The sequence below is a fragment of the Oncorhynchus mykiss genome, chromosome 11, assembly GCF_013265735.2.
Source record: "Oncorhynchus mykiss isolate Arlee chromosome 11, USDA_OmykA_1.1, whole genome shotgun sequence".
NCBI classification, from domain to species: Eukaryota; Metazoa; Chordata; class Actinopteri; order Salmoniformes; family Salmonidae; genus Oncorhynchus; species Oncorhynchus mykiss.
Genome location: NC_048575.1, coordinates 10,394,767 through 10,418,844, shown reverse-complemented (window position 1 = coordinate 10,418,844; position 24,078 = coordinate 10,394,767). Strand labels below are relative to the sequence as shown.

Sequence of the window (24,078 nt, the reverse complement as noted above, 5' to 3'; positions counted from 1 at the left end):
ACAATTTATTTTTGGAAATTATTTTCAGCATTTTTCTCTAACATGTTTGTAAATACAACCTCCGGAATGTAAAGAGCCTCGAGGTTAGAGCATTGGGCCAGTTACCGAAAGGTTGCTGGTTTGAATCCCAGAGCCTACAAGGTGAAATCTCTGTTGCTTTGCCCTTGAGCAAGGCAGGTAACCCCAATTGCTCCAGGGGTGCTGGACAATGGTGACCCTAGCCGTGAACCCATTCCCTGTGGGTGTCCCAGAAGGAGTTGGGATACGCAAACAACACATTTCCATTAAACACTTGCACAAGTGTGTAACAGGAATATAAGCCCCCCCACTCCAATGTATTATAAACATCTGTTCCACAGCAACTAAATACCCTGCCAGGTCCATTACCGTAACACAGTAATTCAGCACACAACATTGGCCAATACTACAGAATATATGGAGGTAAATATATGCAAATTACAAAATACATGGAGGGAGATTCAGCGAGAGTAGAGAGATATCCCAGTTTACACTACGTGGCATTATTAAGTGAGTCATGGATTAAATACTGTAACATGTAGTAACCGCACACCTGTTTCTACTGTATTTCAGTATGAACAATATATACGCAGCTATACATTTATACTGGTACACTAAATAAAGAGGACCCGTGACCCACATCTGCATCCTTTCCCCTGTGCGACATGTGACAATCAAAAGTGTTATGACACTTCTTCAAACATGATCCTCATCGGCAGAGGACTGAAAATGTCTGGAATTATAGTTCAACAGAAGCAGCTGTGTACGCCTGCCTGCCTGCCTGCCTCTTAAAAGGTTGGCCCAGTGCATGGCTTGCAGGCAGACTTGTTTCAAGTTAGTGTACACCATTACAATAACAAAGTCCATTCATTAATATCACTTGAAGCAACAAGGTTCTGATTTGCATTGCTGAAAGCAGAATATTTAGGAGTTTTCAACAGTGATTTAACACCGGAGGCGTTTATGTACAGGTATGCCTCCAAAATCACGTCGCTTTCACGCCTCCCTTGGAGGTCTGGAGAATTTTGATTGGATGTTGCAATTCAAGAACCCTCCCCGCACGTGCCCATTGGTGCTGCGTGTTATGTTCGTCACTGTTTTCCGAACGGGAAGGACAGATTTTGCAGAGAGTTGTTCCGTATGCTAGTTTCCAACATTGAAGAAAACTTGAATTCTGTTTTGTCAGAAGTGTGCTCTGTACACTTAATTTGTGTGTGTGTCTGTGTGCGCGTGTGTAACAGTGTTGCATTCGTTGCTCCCCTCGCTCCAACCTGGGCTTCAACCAGAGGCCCTCTGAAGCATCGTTACCCATCGCTCCACAAAAGCCACTGCCCTTGCGGAGCAAGGGAAACAACTACTTCAAGGTCTCAGAACGAGTGACGTCACCAGTTGAAATGCTACTAGTGTGTTAGGGTCCTGGATCTGTGTGGTTGGTGAGCCCTGTCTCTGGCAGTGTTATTGGGATTAGGTGTACATTAACACTTCCCCCCAGCGGGTGACCTCCTATTGGCAGCCAGCACACGGCTCAACTGGGGCAGCGGCTTCAATCAGCTGGGTCTTCAGGACAAGCCTGACTGTTTGGAGTAGGAGTCGTGACCGGAGCCACTGCCAACACACGACACCCCATGCTGCCCCAAAACGTCCACACCCCGTTTATTTTCCTTACTGAGCTGCAAACACTGCAAATGATTACTCTCATAATATCTGCTGTGGGTTTAAGTGACCATAATGATTGTAGTTGGATAGGATACGGGCGGAGAGAGGAAGGGAGGCCATGTCTGTGTTTGTGGGTGCAGAGCAGCACACTTCCACGCTCCATTGCTTCCTCGTCAAGCTCCAAGTCAGGCAGAGTTTGCACTTCACCACCTACGATGTAGACACCCCATTAACTATTACTCCTTGAACTGAAATACATATAGTGGGGATATACACAAGACGGGGTTTGAGTTACATCTAGAAGCTGAAACAATCAAGAAATGAACAGCACTTAATGTTCTTTGGGGCTAATCTTAGTTTGCTTTGGTCAAATCAAAACGTCTCTATTCTGCAGTGAGAGAATGCTGGAAAGCCTGCTTGAATATCTTGTCAGAGACAGAAATCGGTCCAAAGTATATAGCATGTTGTGGAATGTGACTACAGGCATGGCTTATTGTGAACAAACATGTAAATCAGAGACCAAGTGTGCTTATGTATCATAAATTATCTTATTTATAATAAGTTAACTTATTTATCATAAGCCGTTGGCTTTTGAGAACACTGAGGCTTAACAAGTAAAGAAAGGACTTAAGTTAAACTGACAGTCATGGAGAAGGACGTAGAGTTTGGCTTTGCTTTGGTATGATAATTCTATCTGCTGTTATAATATACCACAGTCAGGGTATTGCTCTCTAGCGTCTAGCTAGCCCTTAACAGAAAGGAAAGGAGACAGACAGTAAAGTGTTGCAAATTCGGCAGCATCATTAATTAGCATGGAGTCGTCAAGGAATAATAAAGTTGAATGATACAAACAACTGGGTTAAAATAACACATTGATCAGAATGAGTTGTGACACAAAACAGCGTGTGTTCTGTCTTTAAATCAGATGAACTCAGCTATTTTCCTTTCTAGCAGCTGTAGGGCACAGATATAGAAATTTAGTAAACATAAAATGTTAATTACGGAAGTTGAATTATGCATCCCAGTGGATATTACCGGTAAAAGCACATCAAAATATCAATTACTGCTCCACAAAGAATTTATGAACAATAAATATTTTAACCCTTCCACAACTCAACCTTCCCACTTCTGGCCAACTGAACCACTAGAGTTCCCAAAATTATACACTAAGCTTTGAATTTTAGTTGTTCAATTACTTATTTCAAAATCGGCATCAGGGTTAGATTGATCTAGATTTACAGAATCTTCTGCAAATAATGAACGTTTTGCAAATCATGAAGGATCATAGCAAGATGTACTTTTAAATCACACAGGGTGGCAGGCACGTGCACAGATAGGGCTCTACCTGTGCAGAACACATGCCTTTTTTTTAGTCTTTCCAGTCTCCAAAGTGCCCATTCGGTGGTGGTATAACTTCCCCCAGAATGTTTTTAATGTTTTTGTATAAATGTGTTTAGGGCGCAAAGGTGGACGCGCATATCCAGATTAGTGACCAGAAGATTCCTTTCTTCCAGTCTTGCCTGGCAACGTTTATCCTCCATATAAAATACAGTGTAGCAATCTACTACTGACTCCTGTCTGCCAGAACAACAGGATACCTGACGATTTGATTGGTCATATTCATACTTCAGATAGGCCTAGTTTGGGTGCCTACTGGCTATATGTCTAAAGATAAGCAACTGTGACATCACACTGCCTTCAATATTATGAGATGAATATGTAACATATCTGATGAATGTATTGTATTACGTTATGTTTATTCCTGTCAGCGCGATGCACGGAAAATCCTGTTGGCTGTACGGACTCCGACAGCATGTCCACAGCTAGCCATGTCTCCATGAAACAGAGTATGTCTGGTAAGAAGAAGGGGGTGTATGTTTCATGATTAACGACTCATGGTGTAATTGGAACAACATACAAGAACTCAAGCCCTTTTGTTCACCTGACCTAGAATTCCTAACAATCAAATGCCCACCATATTATCCCCCAAGAGAACTCTCCTCAGTTATCGTCACAGCCATGTATATCCCCCCACAAGCGGATAACAAGCCAGCCGTCAAGGAACTTCAGTGGACTTTATTCAAACTGGAAACCATATATCTATTTTTTATTTCACCTTTATTTAACCAGGTAGGCTATTTTAGAACAAGTTCTCATTTACAACTGCGATGTGGCCAAGATAAAGCAAAGCAGTGTGACAGAAACAACAACACAGAGTTACACATGGAATAAACAAGCGTACAGTCAATAACACAATAGAAAAAAAGACAGTCTATATACAGTGTGTGCAAATGGCGTGAGGAGGTCGGCAATAAACAGGCCATAGTAGCAAAGTAATTACAATTTAGCAGATTAACACTGGAGTGATAAATGAGCAGATGATGATGTGCAAGTAGAGATACTGGTGTGAAAAAAGAGCAGAAAAATAAATAAAACAATATGGGGATGAGGTAGGTATATTGGGTGGGCTATTTACAGATGGACTATGTACAGATGCAGCGATCGGTAAGCTGCTCAGATAGCTGATGTTTAAAGTTAGCGAGGGAAACATAAGTCTCCAGCTCCAGCGATTTTTGCAATTCGTTCCAGGCACTGTCAGCGGAGAACTGGAAGGAAAGGCGGCCAAAGGAGGAGTTGGCTTTGGGGATGACCAGTGAGATATATCTGCTGGAGCGCGTGCTATGGGTGGGTGTTGTTATCGTGACCAGTGGGCTAAGGCGGAGCTTTACCTAGCATAGACTTATAGATGACCTGGAGCCAGTGGGTCTGTTGACGAATATGTAGCGAGGGCCAGCCGACTAGAGCATACAGGTCGCAGTGGTGGGTGGTATAAGGGACTTTGGTACCAAAACGGATGGCACTGTGATAGACTGCATCCAGTTTGCTGAGTAGAGTATTGGAAGCTATTTTGTAGATGACATTGCCGAAGTCAAGGTTCGGTAAGATAGTCAGTTTTACTAGGGTAAGTTTGGTGGCGTGTGTGAAGGAAGCTTTGTTGCGAAAAAGAAAGTTGATTCTAGATTTGATTTTGGATTGGAGAAGTTTAATATGAGTCTGGAAGGAGAGTTTACAGTCTAGCCAGTCACCTAGGTATTTGTAGTTGTCCACATATTCTAGGTCAGAACCGTCCAGGGTGGTGATGCTAGTCGGGCGGGCGGTTGCGGGCAGCGAACGGTTGAAAAGCATGCATTTGGTTTTACTAGCGTTTAAGAACAGTTGGAGCCCACGGAAGGAGTGTTGTATGGCATTGAAGTTTGTTTGGAGGTTTGTTAACACAGTGTCCAAAGAAGGGCCAGATGTATACAGAATGGTGTCGTCTGTGTAGAGGTGGATCAGGGAATCACCCACAGCAAGAGTGACATCATTGATATATACAGAGAAAAGAGTCGGGCAGAGAATTGAACCCTGTGGCACCCCCATAGAGACTGCCAGAGGCCCGGACAACAGGCCCTCCGATTTGACTTACTGAACTATGTCTGCGAAGTAGTTGGTGAAACAGGCGAGGCAGTCATTTGAGAAACCAAGGCTATTGAGTCTGCCGATAAGGATATGGTGATTATGGATATATGGCAGTTATGATATCGTTTAGGACCTTGAGCGTGGTTGAGTTGCACCAGTGACCAGCTCGGAAACCAGATTGCAGAGCGGAGAAGGTACGGTGAGATTTGAAATGGTCAGTGATCTGTTTATTAACTTGGCTTTCGAAGACTTTATAGAGGCAGGGCAGGATGGATATAGGTCTATAACAGTTTGGGTCTAGAGTGTCACCCCCTTTGAAGAGGGGGATGACCGTGGCAGCTTTCCAATCTTTAGGGATCTCGGACAATACGAAAGAGAGCTTGAACAGACTGTTAATAGGGGTTGCAACAATGGCGGCGGATAGTTTTAGAAAGAGAGGGTCCAGATTGTCTAGCCCAGCTGATTTGTACGGGTCCAGGTTTTGCAGCTCTTTCAGAACATCTGCTATCTGGATTTGGGTAAAGGAGAAGCTGGGGAATCTCGGGCAAGTAGCTGCGGGTTGGCGGAGCTGTTGGCCGGGGTTGGGTAGCCAGGAGGAAAGCATGGCCAGCCGTAAATAAATGCTTATTGAAATGTTCAATTATCATGGATTTATCGGTGGTGACCGTGTTACCTAGCCTCAGTGCAGTGGGCAGCTGGGAGGTGCTCTTGTTCTCCATGGACTTTACAGTGTCCCAAAACTTTTTGAATTTTTGTTTGAAAAAGGTAGCCTTTGCTTTCCTGACTGACTGCGTTTATTGGTTCCTGACTTCCCTGAACAGTTGCAAATCGCAGAGACTATTCGATACAATTGCAGTCAGCCACAGGATGTTTTTGTGCTGGTCAAGGGCAGTCAGGTCTGTAGTGAACCAAGGACTATATCTGTTCTTAGTTCTGCATTTTCTGAAAGGGGCATGCTTATTTAAGATGGTGAGGAAATTACATTTAAAGAACGACCAGGCATCCTAGACTGACGGGATGAGGTCAATATCCTTCCAGGATACCCGGGCCAGGTCGATTAGAAAGGCCTACTCGCAGAAGTGTCCTGAGGCTGCATTTATTGTAGTTGGGGGTTTTAACAAAGCTAATTTGAGAACAAGGCTACCCAAATTAAAGGGGTGAGGTATGGGGAGTCAAGGGGTGAGGTATGGGGAGTCAAGGGGTGAGGGATGGGGATGGGGAGTCAAGGGGTGAGGTATGGGGAGTCAAGGGGTGAGGGATGGGGAGTCAAGGGGTGAGGGATGGCGAGTCAAGGGGTGAGGTATGGGGAGTCAAGGGGTGAGGTATGGGGAGTCAAGGGGTGAGGGATGGGGATGGGGAGTCAAGGGGTGAGGGATGGGGAGTCAAGGGGTGAGGGATGGCGAGTCAAGGGGTGAGGGATGGCGAGTCAAGGGGTGAGGTATGGGGAGTCAAGTGGTGAGGGATGGGGAATCAAGTGGTAAGGGACGGGGAGTCAAGTGGTGAGGGATGGCGAGTCAAGGGGTGAGGTATGGAGAGTCAAGTGGTGAGGGATGGGGAATCAAGTGGTGAGGGATGGGGAGTCATTGTTGTTTTGTGGTGTGGTTTTCATATTAGCCCATTGGCTTCCAAACACACCTGTAAACATTTTGTTGTTGCTTTATTTTGTTTTTATCTGTATTGTTGTCTATCACTTGTTTACTTTGGTGTAAATAAATAAGTAACAAATGAATATTCTATCACATATCTTTAATATACACTGAACAAAAAAATATAAACGCAACATGCAACAAAGATTTGACTGAGTTACAGTTCATATAAGGACATCAGTCAATTTAAATAAATAGATTAGGCCCTAATTTATGCATTTCACATGACTGGGGAATACAGTTGGTCACAGATACCTTACAAAAGATGTAGAGGCGTGGATCAGAAAACCAGTCAGCATCTGGTGTGACCACCATTTGTCTATAGCAGCGTGACACATCACCTTTGCATAGAGTTGATCAGGCTGTTGATTGTGGCCTGTGGAATGTTGTCCCACTCCTGATCAATGGCTGTGCGAAGGTGTTGGGTATTGGTGGGAACTACCCCACCGCCACCATGGAGCACTCACAACATTGGCATTAGCAAACCGCTCGCCTACACAACGCCACACACGCTGTCTGCCATCTGCCCGGTACACTTGAAACCGGGCAGATGAAGAGCACACTTCTCCAGCGTGCCAGTGGCCATTGAAGGTGAGTATTTGCCCACTGAAGTCGGTTACGACACCAAACTCCAGTCAGGTCAAGACCCTGGTGAGGACGACAAGCACGCACGCATATGAGCTTCCCTGAGGTTTCTGACAGTTTGTGCAGAAATTCTTCAGTTGTGCAAACCCACAGTTTCATCAGCTGGTCTCAGATGATCCCGCAGGTGATGAAGCCGGATGTGGAGGTCCTGGACTGGCGTCGTTACACGTGGCCTGCGGTTGTGAGGCCGGCTGTGAGTACTGCCAAATTCTCTAAAACGAAGTTGGAGGCAGCTTATGGTAAAGAAATTAACATTAAAATCTCTGGCAACAGCTCTGGTGGACATTCCTGCAGTCAGCATGCCTATTGCATGGCTCCATCAAAACTATGCCACACCTGTCAGGTGGATGGATTATCTTGGCAAAGGAGAAATGCTCACTAAGAGGGATGTAAACAAATTTGTGCCCAAAAAGTTTGAGCAAAATAAGATTTTTTGTGGGCATGGAATATTTCTGGGATCTTTTATTTCAGCTCATGAAACATGGGACCAACATTTTACATGTTGCGTTTTCTATTTTTGTTCAGTATAGATGACATTCAGTATCAAATGACATTTTATTTGTCACATTCGCCTAATACAACAGGTTTAGACCTTACAGTGAAAGGCTTACTTACAAGCCCTTAACCAACAATACATTTTAAGAAAAATAAGTGTTAAGAAAGTAATTACTAAAGTTAACTGAAGTAAAAAAATACATTAAAAAATGCAAATAATTGAAGAACAACAATAAAATAACAGTAACAAAGCTATATACAGGGGGTACCGGTACAGAGTCAATGTGTGGGGGCACCGGTTAGTCAAGGCAATTGAGGTTATATGTACATGTAGGTAGAGTTAAAGTGACTATGCATAGATAATAAACAGAGAGTAGCAGCTGCTAATTCGTTGATATAGGTGAGGAATTTAGACTTTCACAGTAAATCGTGCATTGATGCCAATCCACTTTCTGTGTTTTTCAGGATTAATAATCAGAATAGTTGTTGTTTTAATATTGACTGTTAATTTCTGCCGGTTTTGTTTGTTCAGTGTGAGTATTTTCTGTTCGAGTGTTTTGGCTAAGAACAATCTCCAGGTGCCTGGCACAGTCATTGTCTACACTGAATAATATTGATGTTGACATAAAAATAATAGCAAGTGTTGACGAATATATATCCAAAACATATTTTAAAAATACCCCCAAAACTGCCTTTTTTTTTATATCAGAGCTAAATATGAATATTAAGCGTAAATATGTCAGTTCATTGATGCTGCTGGAATTGATGGGAGGTGGAGAAGACAGAGATCATAGGCGGGAAGAGTGTGCACAGACACCCAAGATCCATTCTGCCACCGGCCCCATCCCAAATGTTTCCGTTTTCACAGGTAACTCAATATGTTATTTCACTGGGTTCTGTTTACACTAGAACTTCCAAACCTGAAGATGTCTGAACCTCATGAATGAGCCTGAACTAACTCTGGTGTGCCTCGTTGCTCAAAAAACAACTAAAACTAGCTACACCCTGCTTGTAACTTCATACACCCCATCCTGCACCACTGCTACCATACCATCACACTGCAGGTTCCACCACCGCTTATCCTCAGGAATGTACCGTTATGAAACTACTGACTGGTAATCAGATGGTACAACTGCACATGGCAGTTTTCAGTACAGATGAGTTAATATGCATTTTCAAAGCAAGCTCGCACGTAAAATGCAGGTATACAATGTACGTTGAGAATACTTGTTCATAACCCAAAGGTGAGTCAATTCACAAACCACCAGCCCAAATCAACCCTCCACCAGCAAGTTAATCTCTAAGAACCATATAGGGGGACAGATGCCTTGCAAGAATCAACATGAGAGGTTTACTTCTATATTAGATTGTCCCTTACAACAACAAAAAAACGCATACAAAAATAATGGTTATCGGACACAATGTATGGTATGAACAAGGGAGATTTTTAAAAATAAATAAATAAAAAGTTTGATTTTCACAAGTCAGAAACACGTTTGTTGTACACGTGTGAAGTTTCACATGGATTTTTCATATGTACATTTTTCACGTGAACAAATCACGTGAAAAATGTCACATTGTGTTTTTACATCAGCTGTCTCCTAGTTGAAGCTATTTAAATGTCCATTTAAACAGAAATGACTCAACATTGTAATGATGAGAGACCAGAATGAGAGAGATGGGAGGCTAATTATGGGGTTATTAGTGGGAAAATCCATAGTCATTGTTGCATAAGGTTAAATCTCATGAGTACATCACCAATACGACAGTTCAAAAATAATTAAATCCCCCTCTACTACAGAGACATCAGATACTTTGACGACAACAAGTTGTGTTACCAGAATATTCAATTGTGTTCATTTCTATCATAGGCAGAACTGAGGTAAAATATAGAAAGCAAACACAAATGTTTGTCTGCAAGTAGGAGCTTTTGGACTAAAGGACTAGCACATCGTTCAGTGCTAATTTTTTTTGCCCCCTTTTCCTCTCCAATTTCATCATATCCAATTGGTAGTTACAGTCTTGTCCCATCGCTGCAACTCCGTGCAACTGCCGTGCATCCTCCAAAACACAACCCTGCCAAGCCGCACTGCTTCTTTACACAATGCATGCTTAACCCGGAAGCCAGGTGCACCAATGTGTCGGAGGAAACACTGTACACCTGGCGACCGTGTCAGCGTGCATGCGCCCGTCCCGCCACAGGAGTCACTAGAGCGCAATGGGACAAGGACATACCGGCCAGCCAAACCCTACCCTAACGGTGCTGGGCCAATTGTGCGTCGCCTCATGGGTCTCCCGGTCACGGCTGGCTGTGACACCGCCCGGTATCGAACCAGGATCTGTAGTAACGCAGCTAGCACTGCGGTGCAGTGCCTTAGACCGCTGCACCACTCAGGAGACCCCACAGGTCTGTATTGTTAAGCACATCTTTCAGTGTGACCGTTGCTAACACAGGTCTGTATTGTTAAGCACATCTTTCAGTGTGACCGTTGCTAACACAGGTCTGTATTGTTAAGCGTCGGTGTCTGCTAGCTCATCAATTTGCAAGTTGGTCAGACAAACAAAACAAGCAAGCAGCTGCCTGTATTTCAGTAACTTTAATCAATGATTGGTTTACACCAAAGGCTATCTAATTCAACTATCACTGTAAGATTACCAAACCTTCTAAACTGGGCAGTAGACACCTATGAATGTGTCTATTTAACTTTTAGCCAATTATTTTACACATGTTCTCAAAACCAGACACTTTGAGTTGTGATATACAACTGTCTTGTTTCTAGTAGTCTCCCTGAGCTCTGAGTTCTGTGTGGTTGGGAGAGTCCGCACAAAAGGTCCTTTCAGGTGGCTGAGTATAGTTCAGTGGCACTGTTGTCAGATTATAGAAAGGAAACCGTTCAGATAAAACTGTATGAATAGTCTGACTATAAAGCCAAAGGGGAGAGAGAGAGAGAGAGAGAGAGAGACTGAAAGAAAGAGAGAGCGAGAGAGAGAGACTGAAAGAAAGAGAGAGAGAGAGGGAGAGAGAGAGAGTGGAGAGAGATTGAGACTGAAAGAGAGAGAGAAAGAGCGAGAGAGAGAATGACTGAAAGAAAGAGAGAGAGAGGGGGAGAGAGAGAATAGAGAGATTGAGACTGAAAGAGAGAGAGAGAGCGAGAGAGAGAGAGAGAGAGAGAGAGAGAGAAAGAAAGAGAGAGAGAGAGAGAGAGAGAGGGGGGGGGGGAGAGAGACTGAAAGAGAGAGAGAGAGAGAGGGAAAGAAAGAGAGAAAGAAGAGGGAGAGAGAGAGAGGGAGAGAGACACTGAAAGAGAAAGAGAGAGAGAGACTGAAATAGAAAGAGAGAGAGAGAGAGTGAGAGAGAGACTGAAAGAGAGAGAGAGAAAGAGAGAAAGAAGAGGGAGAGAGAGAGAGGGAGAGAGGGGGGAGAGAGAGAATAGAGAGATTGAGACTGAAATAGAGAGAGAGAGAGCGAGAGAGAGAGAGAGAGAGAAAGAAAGAGAGAGAGAGAGATTGAGATTGAAAGAGAGAGAGAGAGAGAGAGAGGGGGGGGGGGGAGAGAGACTGAAAGAGAAAGAGAGAGAGAGAGAGACTGAAAGAGAAAGAGAGAGAGAGAGAGTGAGAGAAAGAGTGAGAGAAAGAGTGAGGGAAAAAGAGAGAGCGAGAGAGAGACAGGGAGAGTGAGAGAAAGAGATACTGAGGGAGAGAGACCTCCAGGGAACTGCAGAGTGATATGCAAATCTATAAAATATTTTTAACAAAAGTCATGCCTACTTGTGTACTCATCCAGTGGGGCAAAGGCTGTTTCACTGATAACTGACTTTTGAGACATGTTGACTTTTAGTCAAATGAAACCAACTGACCAGTGATGGAAAAATAACTACACATTTATACAAATATATGTTTTGGTGATATATTTCTCACCAGGTATTTCAAACCATGTCTATACTGCTAATACGACTGGCTGTTTCCATACAGCACAAGTTGGACTCCTAAACTATAGGCTACAGATACATTTTTGTTTCTTATTAGGCCATGATGCAGTTGCACTGTGGAATTGATAATTGCTTTAGATAAGGGAAAACTGGCATCCGAGAGAAAGAGAGAGAACGAGAAAGGTGCCTATGAGCACTGAGTTTAAGGGGTGGCCTTTCCACTTCAAGACTCAGTGCTCATAGGCAGTTAAAGGGGTGGCCTTTCCACTTCAAGACTCAGTGCTCATAGGCAGTTAAAGGGGTGGCCTGTCCACTTGAAGACTCACAGTTGAAAGCTTTGAGGCACCACATGTAGGGCTCTCGAGTGGAGCAGCTCTCTAAGACACTGCATCTCAGTGCTAGAGGCCACAGACCCTGTTATGATTCCAGGCTGTATTACAACCAGCTGTGATTGGCAGTCCCATAGGGCGGCGCACAATTGGCCCAGCGTGGACCGGGTTAGGGTTTGGCCTGGGAAGGCCTTCATTGTAAATAAGAATTTGTTCTTAACTGACTTGCCTAGTTAAATAAAGGTTAAATAGATAATAAAAACATTTACAAACACTGGTCCCCTTCTTTCCAGCCATGCCGGCTTCATTTAGCCCATTTACTGGCCCGGCTCTGTATAAACTCTACTGTCTCTGTATACATCCTGGGGACCCATACAAACAAAAAGTGTTTCTCCGAAAATAAAACAGAAATAAAGTAACGCCTAGGTAAAGCGCAACATAAACGGTTGTGGGTCACCAGTGCACTGTGAGGGGACACTGAGGGGGCAGTAGGCTGGGACATCAAATAGCCATCAGGTAGAATGGCTTCTTTTGTTCCACATACTGTAACTCTCCCTGGTTGAGATTCATAGTTAGAAACAGTCATCACTCTAGTTGGTCTGAATGTTAACAGGTTTAATATCTTATCATTTGTTAAGAGAGGCAGATACAGTCGCTCTCATTTCAAGTGAGACAGATATGATCCAAACTACCCTTCAAGAAGCTATTTCATCAGAAGACAGAGAGACTGCGGCTCTCTCCATCTCCCTCTCTCCCTCTCCCTCCCCCTCCAGCTCTTTTCCTCTCCCTCCGGCTCTCTCCTTCTCCCTCCCACTCTCTCCCGCTCCCATCCGCTCTCTCCCTCGCCCTCCTGCTATCTCCTGCTCTCTCTCTCTGTTTCTCTCTCCCTCGCCCTCCTGCTATCTCCTGCTCTCTCTCTCTGTTTCTCTCCCTCGCCCTCCTGCTATCTCCTGCTCTCTCTTTCTCTTCCTCAAACTGCACTTTGAAAAACACCCTTCAAAATGAGTAATCCAATGTAATCATACTCTGCATCAACAGAATGAACTAAATAGTTTGGTTAACCTCTTGTAGGTTTCCGACCCAATTTCCCCTTTCAGTGAATGCCAATGCAGCTGAATTTCTCTCACCATGCCAAATTGGGCTCTTGTGTGTGATTTAGTTAAGAGGATTTAATTTACCATGGAAGTCTCACAACTTCACAAAAGCCCATCTAGAGAATAACTGATACAACATCATTTGTGACAGAAAACTTAAAGCACACATGGTGACACTTGCAGAAATATAGACATCTACATGTTCATCATCTGGCCAATGGAGAGTAATGGGCATGGGGAGTTTCAAAACGACTGAACTCCTCCAAAACAAGAGATCTCAATCAGCATTGGCATTGGTCGCCCAAATTTGATAGGTCTGTATAAACAAGTCTTTCAGATAAACCACAAGTCATGGAATAGACATGTCGCTGGACAATCACATTACCAGGGGACTCTGAAACTCTATCTGCCTGCTCGTCTTGTGGGCGTCTCATGAAACAGACTGCACAGAGTCAAATAAAAGGCCACTGTATATCAGGACTGAAAAAGGAGGGGAAACAAGCATGAAGAGGGAGGACTAGTGATATATAATCTTTCAGGAAGAGGGAGGACTAGTGATATATAATCTTTCAGGAAGAGGGAGGACTAGTGATATATAATCTTTCAGGAAGAGGGAGGACTGGTGATATATAATCTTTCAGGAAGAGGGAGGACTAGTGATATATAATCTTTCAGGAAGAGGGAGGACTAGTGATATATAATCTTTCAGGAAGAGGGAGGACTAGTGATATATAATCTTTCAGGAAGAGGGAGGACTGGTGATATATAATCTTTCAGGAAGAGGGAGGACTAGTGATATATAATCTTTCAGGAAGAGGGAGGACTAGTGATATATAATCTTTCAGGAAGAGGGAGGACTAGTGATATATAATCTTTCAGGAAGAGGGAGGACTAGTGATATATAATCTTTCAGGAAGAGGGAGGACTAGTGATATATAATCTTTCAGGAAGAGGGAGGACTAGTGATATATAATCTTTCAGGAAGAGGGAGGACTAGTGATATATAATCTTTCAGGAAGAGGGAGGACTAGTGATATATAATCTTTCAGGAAGAGGGAGGACTAGTGATATATAATCTTTCAGGAAGAGGGAGGACTAGTGATATATAATCTTTCAGGAAGAGGGAGGACTAGTGATATATAATCTTTCAGGAAGAGGGAGGACTAGTGATATATAATCTTTCAGGAAGAGGGAGGACTAGTGATATATAATCTTTCAGGAAGAGGGAGGACTAGTGATATATAATCTTTCAGGAAGAGGGAGGACTGGTGATATATAATCTTTCAGGAAGAGGGAGGACTAGTGATATATAATCTTTCAGGAAGAGGGAGGACTAGTGATATATAATCTTTCAGGAAGAGGGAGGACTAGTGATATATAATCTTTCAGGAAGAGGGAGGACTAGTGATATATAATCTTTCAGGAAGAGGGAGGACTAGTGATATATAATCTTTCAGGAAGAGGGAGGACTAGTGATATATAATCTTTCAGGAAGAGGGAGGACTAGTGATATATAATCTTTCAGGAAGAGGGAGGACTGGTGATATATAATCTTTCAGGAAGAGGGAGGACTAGTGATATATAATCTTTCAGGAAGAGGGAGGACTGGTGATATATAATCTTTCAGGAAGAGGGAGGACTAGTGATATATAATCTTTCAGGAAGAGGGAGGACTAGTGATATATAATCTTTCAGGAAGAGGGAGGACTAGTGATATATAATCTTTCAGGAAGAGGGAGGACTGGTGATATATAATCTTTCAGGAAGAGGGAGGACTAGTGATATATAATCTTTCAGGAAGAGGGAGGACTGGTGATATATAATCTTTCAGGAAGAGGGAGGACTAGTGATATATAATCTTTCAGGAAGAGGGAGGACTGGTGATATATAATCTTTCAGGAAGAGGGAGGACTAGTGATATATAATCTTTCAGGAAGAGGGAGGACTAGTGATATATAATCTTTCAGGAAGAGGGAGGACTAGTGATATATAATCTTTCAGGAAGAGGGAGGACTAGTGATATATAATCTTTCAGGAAGAGGGAGGACTAGTGATATATAATCTTTCAGGAAGAGGGAGGACTAGTGATATAACATCTTTCAGGAAGAGGGAGGACTAGTGATATATAATCTTTCAGGAAGAGGGAGGACTAGTGATATATAATCTTTCAGGAAGAGGGAGGACTAGTGATATATAATCTTTCAGGAAGAGGGAGGACTAGTGATATATAATCTTTCAGGAAGAGGGAGGACTAGTGATATAACATCTTTCAGGAAGAGGGAGGACTAGTGATATATAATCTTTCAGGAAGAGGGAGGACTAGTGATATATAATCTTTCAGGAAGAGGGAGGACTAGTGATATAACATCTTTCAGGAAGAGGGAGGACTAGTGATATAACATCTTTCAGGAAGAGGGAGGACTAGTGATATATAATCTTTCATGAAGAGGGAGGACTAGTGATATAACATCTTTCAGGAAGAGGGAGGACTAGTGATATATAATCTTTCAGGAAGAGGGAGGACTAGTGATATAACATCTTTCATGAAGAGGGAGGACTAGTGATATAACATCTTTCAGGAAGAGGGAGGACTAGTGATATATAATCTTTCAGGAAGAGGGAGGACTAGTGATATATAATCTTTCAGGAAGAGGGAGGACTAGTGATATAACATCTTTCAGGAAGAGGGAGGACTAGTGATATATAATCTTTCAGGAAGAGGGAGGACTAGTGATATATAATCTTTCAGGAAGAGGGAGGACTAGTGATATATAATCTTTCAGGAAGAGGGAGGACTAGTGATATATAATCTTTCAGGAAGAGGGAGGACTAGTGATATATAATCTTTCAGAAAGAGGGAGGACTAGTGATATATAATCTTTCAGGAAGAGGGAGGACTGGTGATATATAATCTTTCAGGAAGAGGGAGGACTAGTGATATATAATCTTTCAGGAAGAGGGAGGACTAGTGATATATAATCTTTCAGGAAGAGGGAGGACTAGTGATATATAATCTTTCAGGAAGAGGGAGGACTAGTGATATATAATCTTTCAGGAAGAGGGAGGACTGGTGATATATAATCTTTCAGGAAGAGGGAGGACTAGTGATATAACATCTTTCAGGAAGAGGGAGGACTAGTGATATATAATCTTTCAGGAAGAGGGAGGACTAGTGATATATAATCTTTCAGGAAGAGGGAGGACTAGTGATATATAATCTTTCAGGAAGAGGGAGGACTAGTGATATATAATCTTTCAGGAAGAGGGAGGACTAGTGATATATAATCTTTCAGGAAGAGGGAGGACTGGTGATATATAATCTTTCAGGAAGAGGGAGGACTAGTGATATATAATCTTTCAGGAAGAGGGAGGACTGGTGATATATAATCTTTCAGGAAGAGGGAGGACTAGTGATATATAATCTTTCAGGAAGAGGGAGGACTAGTGATATATAATCTTTCAGGAAGAGGGAGGACTAGTGATATATAATCTTTCAGGAAGAGGGAGGACTAGTGATATATAATCTTTCAGGAAGAGGGAGGACTAGTGATATATAATCTTTCAGGAAGAGGGAGGACTAGTGATATAACATCTTTCAGGAAGAGGGAGGACTAGTGATATATAATCTTTCAGGAAGAGGGAGGACTAGTGATATATAATCTTTCAGGAAGAGGGAGGACTAGTGATATATAATCTTTCAGGAAGAGGGAGGACTAGTGATATATAATCTTTCAGGAAGAGGGAGGACTAGTGATATATAATCTTTCAGGAAGAGGGAGGACTAGTGATATATAATCTTTCAGGAAGAGGGAGGACTAGTGATATATAATCTTTCAGGAAGAGGGAGGACTAGTGACATATAATCTTTCAGGAAGAGGGAGGACTAGTGATATATAATCTTTCAGGAAGAGGGAGGACTAGTGATATATAATCTTTCAGAAAGAGGGAGGACTAGTGATATATAATCTTTCAGGAAGAGGGAGGACTAGTGATATATAATCTTTCAGGAAGAGGGAGGACTAGTGATATATAATCTTTCATGAAGAGGGAGGACTAGTGATATATAATCTTTCAGGAAGAGGGAGGACTAGTGATATATAATCTTTCAGGAAGAGGGAGGACTAGTGATATATAATCTTTCAGGAAGAGGGAGGACTAGTGATATATAATCTTTCAGGAAGAGGGAGGACTAGTGATATATAATCTTTCAGGAAGAGGGAGGACTAGTGATATATAATCTTTCAGAAAGAGGGAGGACTAGTGATATATAATCTTTCAGGAAGAGGGAGGACTAGTGATATATAATCTTTCAGAAAGAGGGAGGACTAGTGATATATAATCTTTCAGGAAGAGGGAGGACTAGTGATATATAATCTTTCAGGAAGAGGGAGGACTAGTGATATATAATCTTTCAGGAAGAGGGAGGACTAGTGATATATAATCTTTCAGGAAGAGGGAGGACTAGTGATATATAATCTTTCAGGAAGAGGGAGGACTAGTGATATATAATCTTTCAGGAAGAGGGAGGACTAGTGATATATAATCTTTCAGGAAGAGGGAGGACTAGTGATATATAATCTTTCAGGAAGAGGGAGGACTAGTGATATATAATCTTTCAGGAAGAGGGAGGACTAGTGATATATAATCTTTCAGGAAGAGGGAGGACTGGTGATATATAATCTTTCAGGAAGAGGGAGGACTAGTGATATAACATCTTTCAGGAAGAGGGAGGACTAGTGATATAACATCTTTCAGGAAGAGGGAGGACTAGTGATATAACATCTTTCAGGAAGAGGGAGGACTAGTGATATATAATCTTTCAGGAAGAGGGAGGACTAGTGATATATAATCTTTCAGGAAGAGGGAGGACTAGTGATATATAATCTTTCAGGAAGAGGGAGGACTAGTGATATAACATCTTTCAGGAAGAGGGAGGACTAGTGATATAACATCTTTCAGGAAGAGGGAGGACTAGTGATATATAATCTTTCAGGAAGAGGGAGGACTAGTGATATATAATCTTTCAGGAAGAGGGAGGACTGGTGATATATAATCTTTCATGAAGAGGGAGGACTAGTGATATATAATCTTTCAGGAAGAGGGAGGACTAGTGATATATAATCTTTCAGGAAGAGGGAGGACTAGTGATATATAATCTTTCAGGAAGAGGGAGGACTAGTGATATATAATCTTTCAGGAAGAGGGAGGACTAGTGATATATAATCTTTCAGGAAGAGGGAGGACTAGTGATATATAATCTTTCAGGAAGAGGGAGGACTAGTGATATATAATCTTTCAGGAAGAGGGAGGACTAGTGATATATAATCTTTCAGGAAGAGGGAGGACTAGTGATATATAATCTTTCAGGAAGAGGGAGGACTAGTGATATATAATCTTTCAGGAAGAGGGAGGACTAGTGATATATAATCTTTCAGAAAGAGGGAGGACTAGTGATATATAATCTTTCAGGAAGAGGGAGGACTAGTGATATATAATCTTTCAGGAAGAGGGAGGACTAGTGATATATAATCTTTCAGAAAGAGGGAGGACTAGTGATATATAATCTTTCAGGAAGAGGGAGGACTAGTGATATATAATCTTTCAGAAAGAGGGAGGACTAGTGATATATAATCTTTCAGGAAGAGGGAGGACTAGTGATATATAATCTTTCAGGAAGAGGGAGGACTAGTGATATATAATCTTTCAGGAAGAGGGAGGACTAGTGATATATAATCTTTCAGGAAGAGGGAGGACTGGTGATATATAATCTTTCAGGAAGAGGGAGGACTAGTGATATATAATCTTTCAGGAAGAGGGAGGACTAGTGATATATAATCTTTCAGGAAGAGGGAGGACTAGTGATATATAATCTTTCAGGAAGAGGGAGGACTAGTGATATATAATCTTTCAGGAAGAGGGAGGACTAGTGATATATAATCTTTCAGGAAGAGGGAGGACTAGTGATATATAATCTTTCAGGAAGAGGGAGGACTAGTGATATATAATCTTTCAGGAAGAGGGAGGACTAGTGATATATAATCTTTCAGGAAGAGGGAGGACTAGTGATATAACATCTTTCAGGAAGAGGGAGGACTAGTGATATAACATCTTTCATCTGGTTTGGGAGGTGCTGAAACATGACTGCCAAACTAACTACGCCACTGCTAAACTGACTACACCACTGCTAAACTGACTACACCACTGCTAAACTGACTACACCACTACCAAACTAACTATACCACTGCCAAACTGACTACAACACTGCCAAATTAACTACACCACTGCCAAATTAACTACACCACTGCCAAAATAGCTACACCACTGCCACACTAACCACAGTTTAAGGAATGAGTTGGTGGCATAGCATAAACCAATACACTCATTCTCCTTTGAGGTGAAGCCATTTAGCCATTCAATAAACAGTAGAACGTATACACTCATTGGATAAAACATTAAGAACACCTTCCTAATATTGAGTTGCACCCCCTTTTGCCCTCAAAACAGCCTCAATTCGTCGGGGCATGGACTCTACAAGGTGTCGAAAGCGTTCCACAGGGATGCTGGCCCATGTTGACTTCAATGCTTCTCACAGTTGTGTCAAGTTGGCTGGAAGTCCTTTGAGTGTTGGACCATTCTTGATACACACGGAAAACCGTTGAGTGTGAAAAACCAAGCAGAGTTACAGTTCTTGACTCAAACTGGTGCGCCTGGCAACCTACTACATTACCCCGTGCAACGGCACTTAAATATTTTGCCATTCACCCTCTGAACGGTCACACCTACACAATCCATGTTTCTATTGTCTCAAGGCTTAAAAATCCTTTGTTAGCCTGTCTCCTCCCCTTCATCTACACTGATTGAAGTGGATTTAACAGGCGACATCAATAAGGGATCATAGCTTTCACCTGGATTTACCTGGTCAGTCTGTCATGGAAAGGAGGAATACCAACCATATAGTCTTTATAAAGGAGTAATACCAACCAACCATATAGTCTTTATAAAGGAGGAATACCAACCAACCATATAGTCTTTATAAAGGAGGAATACCAACCAACCATATAGTCTTTATAAAGGAGTAATACCAACCAACCATATAGTCTTTATAAAGGAGGAATACCAACCAACCATATAGTCTTTATAAAGGAGGAATACCAACCAACCATATAGTCTTTATAAAGGAGTAATACCAACCAACCATATAGTCTTTATAAAGGAGGAATACCAACCAACCATATAGTCTTTATAAAGGAGTAATACCAACCAACCATATAGTCTTTATAAAGGAGGAATACCAACCAACCATATAGTCTTTATAAAGGAGGAATACCAACCAACCATATAGTCTTTATAAAGGAGGAATACCAACCAACCATATAGTCTTTATAAAGGAGGAATACCAACCAACCATATAGTCTTTATAAAGGAGGAATACCAACCAACCATACAGTCTTTATTTTTTTTTACACTTTCATTTAACTAGGCAAGTCAGTTAAGAACAAATTCTTATTTACAATGACGGCCTACACCAGCCAAACCCGGACAATGCTGGGCCAATTGTGCACCGCCCTATGGGATTCCCAATCACTGCTGTTTGTGATACAGCCTGGATTCGAAGCAGGGTGTCTGTAGTGACACCTCTAGCACTGAAATGCAGTGCCTTAGACCGCTGCACCACTCAGGAGCCTTATATAAAGGAGGAATACCATTACAGTCTTTAGTACATAAATACAAGATGTTGATGCTGAATAAATGTGTTGAATGATATCAAACACAACTCTGAGACTGATTCCCTAGGCAGTGTGCGGTAAGGTTGATCCAAACAATGTGACCAATCATTTACAGTAAAGGGTGTATGTCTCACCAATCTGATCTTTAGAAATGGATTTATTTTGTATATATGAATTTTCACCACACATCCTTAACATCACATTGTGTTATAAAACATACTTAGAATTTGACTAGTGATTTGAGGCATGAAAACAGGCATTTGCTTGCTCCCTGTGGTTTGTTTGTAAAGCCAGATGATTCCTCATACTTCAAGAACAGGAGTAATTTTTGTGTTGTGTAATTGGGGAGTTTCTGATTCTGATATCGACAGTGTCGACCGTAGGAAGTGGAACACAGACCAGGACAACGGTATCCTGCTACTACTGGGCACACCATTCACAGTAACATCGAACCCTAAACCCAACCCATCCACAGCTGCCAAGAGAACCTTCCAAGTTTTAATCAGCCAAAGGGGTGGCCTAGTGGTTAGAGCATTGGATCAGTAACCGAAAAGTTGCTAGATCGACTTCCTGAGCTGACAAGGTAAAAATCTGTTGTTCTTCCCCTAAACAAGGCAGTTGCTCATTGCTCCTAGGCTGTCATTGTAAATAAGAATTGGTTCTTAACTGACTTGCCTAGTCAAATAAAATATTTTGAAAAACAGTTAGGAGCTATTTTGAAAAAAATACTTATTTTTTTTACCTTAATTTAACTAGGCAAGTCAGTTAAGAACAAATTCTTATACCAAACTAACTTATACCAAACTAACTGTCAGTCAACATCCATTAAAACATATATATATTTGAATTTTTTAACACAAATCTTTCATTGTCTGAGCATAAAACCTGTTCTAATAAACTGCAAATAAAACCTGTTCTAATAAACGGCAAAAAACTGTTTAATGCTCAGGTGCTCAGAAATGACATATTATATACATATTATATACGACAATAAGAGCTTTTCTATCTCTGAAGTGATTAGAACATCTCTGTTACAATGGCTTTTTAGCTCTTCGTTATGCTTCTTAACACCCTATTCAGCTTCCAACATGTTATTTCAAAATGAAAAAAAATGTATATTTAATTCATTTGAATGATGACGTTAATCTTAACAATTACACAGGTTTATCCGCAGCAATGTATTTTCTTTTTATTACTTCAAGTCGGTTTGGTATTGGCACATTTTATTGGTCAGAGTAATCCAAAGTTACGATTATGTTTTAAGACTTGCATAAATTGTAGGTTATTGTTTTGTAAGTGGTTTGTTAGTTTTAGCAACATTGCATAACAGTCTCTGATGAAGGACAAAGTGTTAAATCAGTAATAATAATAACAATAATAATTATCATAGGTATTATATTATTTTGTAAGTGGTTATGCTATTATCAAACATAGCCTACTATGTCTGTACTGATTAAGTTTACAATTCAATAAGCCTAGTCAAGCAACAGTCTACAGGCTATAAAATGTGCATTGCGCAACCCCTTGAACTTACCTGCAGCGAGACAAACTGGCAGCAGCAGCCTGAAGACCAGTCCGCACACCACCTGGGAAGCCATTCCTTAGGATTTATGAAATATAAACAGAAAAGCTATTTAATGATGATACGCTGCTATCTGGCACAAGGGAATCTCAATGCACCCGTCCAGCTCTCTCCAACGTCCAGGTGAGAGGGCATTGTCCCGTTGGTGTCTCCGACATTATTTTTAGAAGTCCAAGTCCAAAACAGCGCTTTTGATAAACCATAGCCAACAGCCGAGAAAAGTTTAGGCACGGCAGCCAGCGTCCTCTATCCTAGTTTCAACACCCCACATCCAATATCCCAAACATCTGGACCAGTAGGATAACACTCGTCACGCGGAGCAGCCTACAATTTCTTGCAGAAAAAAAGTGTGGTTGTAACAGCAAATCAACAACATTGCAGTTTATGCACATTAGACTACCTGTTGATAACAGTTGTCTTGATTGTGGATCGCGCCTAGGCCTTATAGTAAATAAATAACTCCAGCACCGCGCTTAAGATATAAAACAATTATGAAAAACAATCAACAAGTTGCAAATTCATAATCCCGGCCTTGGATAGTGAGCAGTTTGTCAAGCGTCAGGTTTCTTTATTCACTTTTAGTTTGGTAAGAGAAGACACCTGGAAGTGCGTAAAAGCGTGACTATGCTTTCCTATGGAGAAGCCTACATAACAGTCTTCGCTCACGCCCCAGCTCCCGTACAGCATGAATGTTTTACTATCTCGTATGATTACACTTTTCTCATCCTTCAATGAAAACTTCACAAGACCACCCTGTAACTGACAAATGACTCCACCATTGAGAAGTCAGGCAAGAATTAGGGAACGATGCCTGGTCCCGAATGAGGAGCGGGAGGTAGGCGCAGGGCAGGGTTGTGAGCGTGTAGCCTAGTCTATGTTGCTCCTCCCCTGAGAGCTGTGAGAGCCGCAGGCGTGGCGGCCGCATTCCAATCCCTCCTCTGGGTCAGGTAACTCCAACCCTCGCAGATTCCAAGCTGGGACAATTTTACGCGACTAACGGGAAAAGGGGCATAAGGTTTGGGCCTTGCACAGGGACAGGTTATGGACGAGTAGGCTAGTTCGCTATTGTTCTATTATTTGTTTATGAGCTACATCATCTCATATAATAGTTACAACTATAGAGATAGACCATGTTATATATGGTTGTAACATAGTAATTGTATTTTCTCGTGAATTAACTGTTAAGCCTACACGAATTGTGAAAAAATAGTTGAGGATTATATTATGAATAACTTATATTAATATGGTTGTGATTTTGTAGGCTCCTTGATTTATTGTACACAAATAAAACATGTAGGCCGTGTGTAGGCTACACCTACAAGCATTACATCATCATAACGTAATGCTGCTTAGCACCAGAAACCTTTGACATATTCATAGGCTACAAAACAGTTCGTGCAACGATTTGTTTGAGGGAAGAGTGTGGATATAGGTTGTTATAACGTATTAGCTTTGTTGTTACACAAACCAAAACAACTAGTGCAGCAGCAGGCCCGAG

At 41.8% G+C, this 24,078-nt stretch overlaps 1 protein-coding gene across 3 annotated transcripts in view; it reads right to left on the bottom strand.

The window, feature by feature from the left end:
* Window positions 1-23,407, bottom strand: part of LOC110536547 (piezo-type mechanosensitive ion channel component 2) — a 228,583-nt gene extending 205,176 nt beyond the window's left edge. For 2 of the 3 annotated variants that reach the window (XM_036934818.1, XM_036934819.1), the window contains exon 1: window positions 22,533-23,407. In XM_036934818.1, coding sequence (XP_036790713.1) covers window positions 22,533-22,596 — 64 coding nt within the window. In that variant the 5' untranslated portion in view covers window positions 22,597-23,407. The remainder of the gene's footprint in view (window positions 1-22,532) is intronic. The other variant, XM_036934820.1, reaches the window with a different exon arrangement.
* Window positions 23,408-24,078: the final 671 nt, after the last annotated feature.